Genomic DNA, 4,585 nt, shown 5'->3' with positions numbered 1-4,585 from the left:
GGGGAACACACCAACGAAGCAAAAACAAACAGCTTGAAACCTCCACCTCTTGGTCCCCCTGGTTGAACCCGCGCTGTTCTGGCTTTTCTGTCCCTAGCAGTTTTTATTGAGATCTGTTTTTGCTCATATTTCCCTAAACTAGAGAACAACTCAAATCCTCTCTTCGAATTAAAAACAAAATCAAACCAACCTGGGCCAATCATCCGGCCAACTTCTATTACTGTCCTTCATTTTAAATGTAAAATTTGGTTAGGAAAAAAAATGGAGCAAAGGGAGTGGGATGGAAGAAAGTTAAAAACAAAAACAAAAACAAGAAGTCCTGAGTGGCAGCGGTGAGTGTGTCACTCAAAGGGTTTTGTGCCTGGGGGCTCCTTGCGGTTCCAAGCAGAGGTGTCCCAGAGCGGCCCCACAATGAATATGAATAGGAATCCTTGCTAAATGGGACAGCAAAGCGCACCGCCCTGAATGATGGCACGTCATCTTAACCAGCCCAGGATAGATAGGAGGGCTCCTTTTGTCTCTTTTCTCCGCTGCAGCTCTATAAAAGCCACTCTTTTACTGCAAGAGGTTACTTCAGGCACACACCGACGAGCTGTGCAGGAAACAGCTAAACCGGAGAGGAAGATAGAGAGGGGAGCGGGGAGGGGGAGAGGCGGAGCAAGGCAGTGCCCCGACTGTTCGTCTCTCATCTTATAACTGAGAAGTGGGTTGCTGGACCTTCCAATTTTTTTTTTAATTCAAGGTTCCCTTTAATTTCCCGCCTAAAGCTTCCTCAACCATAAGGTCGCATCTCCTGTAATAAAATGAATTCTGATTCGAGCTCTGTCTCCAGCAGAGCGTCATCTCCAGACATGGATGAGATGTACCTAAGAGACCATCACCACCGCCACCATCACCACCACCAGGAGAGCCGTCTCAACTCGGTCTCATCCACACAAGGCGATATGGTGCAGAAGATGCCTGGGGAAAGCCTCTCGCGAGCGGGCGCCAAGGCCGCAGGAGAAAGCAGCAAGTACAAAATCAAGAAGCAGCTGTCAGAGCAGGATCTTCAGCAGTTGCGGCTGAAGATCAACGGACGCGAACGCAAGAGAATGCACGACCTGAACCTCGCCATGGACGGTCTGCGCGAGGTCATGCCCTATGCGCACGGGCCTTCGGTGCGCAAGCTGTCTAAGATCGCCACTCTGCTACTAGCCAGAAACTACATCCTCATGCTCACCAGCTCCCTGGAGGAGATGAAGAGGTTGGTTGGCGAGATCTACGGGGGTCATCATTCGGCCTTTCACTGCGGGACTGTGGGGCACTCGGCCGGACACCCGGCTCACGCAGCGAACGCCGTGCACCCGGTGCACCCCATCCTGGGCGGTGCGCTCTCGTCCAGCAACGCCACGTCCCCTCTGTCCGCCGCCTCCCTGCCGGCCATTGGCACCATCCGACCTCCCCATTCACTGCTCAAGGCGCCCTCCACACCACCAGCGCTGCAGCTGGGCAGTGGCTTCCAGCATTGGGCGGGGCTGCCCTGCCCCTGTACCATCTGCCAGATGCCGCCGCCGCCGCACCTGTCCGCCCTCTCCACCGCCAACATGGCCCGGCTGTCTGCCGAGTCCAAGGACTTACTCAAGTGAGCTGGGGCCCGCCGGGCCTGAAGGAGAAAGGGAGAGCTGAGGCAGGGGTCGCGGTGCAGGACAAGGAGGGAAGGGGGAGACTGCTCGGCCTGCGGGAGGGTGGGCGCAGGGCTCCGGGGCCTCGCCAGGGGCCCCAGAGATCCAGATCTTACTTGACCCACCCCAACGGGGGTACCAAAACCAAACTGGGATATCTAGGTGTTAGCGAATGGGGCCTGGAACCCAACGTCGTGTTTTGCATGCATGCTTCTTTTCCTCATGCAGCGCCAGTATTTCTCACTGCCATATGCTCTTGTCAAAACTGCATTTGTTGTTTAAAAACGGGATCGGTAGAGTTAAAAACTTGGGAAGGAACTTGGAGTTGGCTTTCTTCTCATATTGGAGGAAAGATGGCCATCCCTTTTGGGCAAAGCTAATGTAAATATTTCATCGAGATAGATGCAGTTATGATTGTCTCTGTTCTTAAAGTTTTTTTTTTCCTAGAGGGGAAAGAGAGAGAGAGAGAGAGAGAGAGAGAGAGAGAGAGAGAGAGAGAGAGAGAGAGACTCTCAGAATTCCAGTTTTGAATCTCAGCTTCCGTTCAGGGCATGAACCTCCTATATGGGCTTTCTTTTCCATGCAGTATAGGTCAAGAAAAAAAATGCATGCACGCTTCTCAATGAATCTTGTCTAAACATGTTGTGCAGGCCATCGTGCCATTTTCCTTGTAACAAGGATTTATTAGAGGATTCTCCAAAGTACTCCGTATATCTGTCTGTGGCTCTATGAAATGAAAAGGGGGCCAGAGTGCAAGGATTCACTCTCAATGCATATGCGCTTCTTTCCCCAAGCCCAACTCTGTCCCTGCTTTACAAATTTCATTACAACCTTAGGGCTGTTCCAAGGGACCAGAGCCTAGAAAACTGGCCCCCTCCTCTAGTAGCTCACCTCACCCCCTTGCCAAATTATTCTGCATGCGGGGTTGGCTCAGTCTGTTATCTCTCAGCTTTGAAAACTTTCCGTGTTTGGGGGAGGGCTGCCATTTTTATTTTCCTGAACATCTGCTTGAAATATTTTGTTAGGGCTTCAAAGACAATACCTGTCTTTATTTTTTATATATTCTTGATAACTATGATATATTTATTAATAACCAGTGTTTCTGGATGAGATTTCAAATAAAAAAGAACCTCTAAACCCAGTTTCTGCCTCTGTCTAAATTTTAATCAATAGCAGTCGAGAGTTAAGAAGCATGTGGATGCAGTAAAGTGTGTCTGGATGTGGGCGAGGGATTTCCATAGCAGGTTTTCCTCTGGTCTTTTACAAGTAAAGAGGATGGATACATTTGGTGCTAATTATTGAAACTAAATGTCCTTCAAGTGGAGCATTGTATATGTAAGTACTCCTTCCCTATTTGAGCTCCTATTTGGGTTTCTCTGCAGCAATTAGATCCTCATAGACTCAAGAATTAAGATCAAAAATAGAATCTTAAGGTGGCTGGACTTAAGATGCAGCGAGGCGCCTCCAGAGACTGTTGTTGCTAACAGACCAGCACAAACCAGGAAGTTAAGTTCTCCTTGCTTCAAAATGACCTTGGTGGTCTTTTTATTCTCCGTGTGACAATCCAGTTTGTTTTAAAAGTTAACAAATAAGTCACCCAGCCTGCCTGCCTGCCAGGAAAAGAAAGGAAAGAACTCCCTCTGGTTTGCGAGAGAACTCGGGATGGAGGCAAATCAATGTCCAGGCCTTGCATCCCAGTGATCCTTAGTAAGAATTCTTCCTTATTTTCCCCTTCTTAGAAGATGACTGTCAGGGATCAGCCAAGTGCACAGGGCACCTTCGGTTTAAACATAGACTAACAAGGGTCATTTTTATCTATTCCATTTTGTTTTTCTCTCTCACCTCCGAGGTCTTGAGATACTCAAAATTCTTTGGGAATAAACAAGAGTTGTCCAGCAGGAACCCTGGGTTCTGTTGTTTTGTTTAAGGAAGACAAGAAACTGAGTTTTGGTGACTGCGACTGCAGTGTGGGGCCCAGGGTCTCTGCTTCTGCCAGCCAAGCAAACCCAGAACTGCCCTTTGTATTAGATGTGATACCACCTCCCAGGCAGCAAGGCCCTGGGTCTCTTTCCAGCATCCAGGCAGCAGAGTGAACTTAGAAAGCCCTTTCCTTGCCCAGGCTAGATCTGCAATGCCTGCATAAAACCCTGAATCTCCGTGAGTCACCCCTACCCTCCGCCCACCTGCTCTCCTCTGCCTCCACCTACGACACAGGCCTTAGTTAGAGGGGAGTATCAAAGTAGAGTCCACCAGGGAGGGAGCTTTCTCCTTTGCTTATAGTCAGACAAATGGCAGAATAATCGTCTGTTTCCCAAGTGTGATTCATTCTCTGAGTGAGGAAAGAGCCTGTTGAGGATTTATTTGAAACCAACACAAGGCAGCCCTCTAGTCTTTCCAGGAGTTTATTATTCAGAAAGGGGAGGGGAGGGACGGTTTCATCAATCAGGAGAGTGACTTACTACTGAGCCTCTAGCCTCTTTAGAGTCCTGTCTCCACAAGTTGGGTCCTGGGGAAGCCGTGCTGGCCTCCCATCTGGCTCCAGCTGGGCTTCTTGTCTAGCATCTAGCATCCACCCTTAAGCACACAGTAGAGTCCACACACACACACACACACACACACACACACACGCACACGCACACGCACACGCACACGTGTCTGTGGATCTGTATCTGTGTGTGCTAGCTTTTACTCTGAGCTTCCCTAGTTGCCTTCAGTGATCCAGTTAATGGACTGTAAGGCCTCTTGGGAGACCTGAGGCAAAAGGAATCTGAACTGCAGAAATCTCTACCTACCTCCAGATGCTCACTGAAGTAGAAGCTAGATAACCCTCCCGACCATCACAGAGGAGATCTTACAAACTTTCCAAGCGTTTTTTTCTGGCCCTAACAGCTCTCTTCAGCAGTCCAGGCGACAGGGCTTTCTTA

The 4,585-nt window shown here is 49.3% G+C and overlaps 1 protein-coding gene across 1 annotated transcript; it reads left to right on the top strand.

The window, feature by feature from the left end:
- Nucleotides 1–736: 736 nt before the first annotated feature.
- Nucleotides 737–1,625, top strand: Olig3 (oligodendrocyte transcription factor 3). Its single transcript, XM_048424966.3, has one exon. It carries the CDS (start codon nucleotides 804–806, stop codon nucleotides 1,623–1,625), a length of 822 nt encoding a protein of 273 aa, XP_048280923.1. The 5' UTR covers nucleotides 737–803.
- Nucleotides 1,626–4,585: the final 2,960 nt, after the last annotated feature.

The sequence above is a fragment of the Myodes glareolus genome, chromosome 1 (genome assembly GCF_982192425.1).
Source record: "Myodes glareolus chromosome 1, mMyoGla1.1, whole genome shotgun sequence".
In the NCBI taxonomy this organism is placed as follows: domain Eukaryota; kingdom Metazoa; phylum Chordata; class Mammalia; order Rodentia; family Cricetidae; genus Myodes; species Myodes glareolus.
This window is presented reverse-complemented; position numbering and strand designations above follow the sequence as displayed.

Coding starts and splice junctions, on each gene's coding strand:
- Olig3 (XM_048424966.3), top strand. CDS start 804: ATGAATTCTGATTCGAGCTCTGTCTCCAGCAGAGCGTCATCTCCAGAC.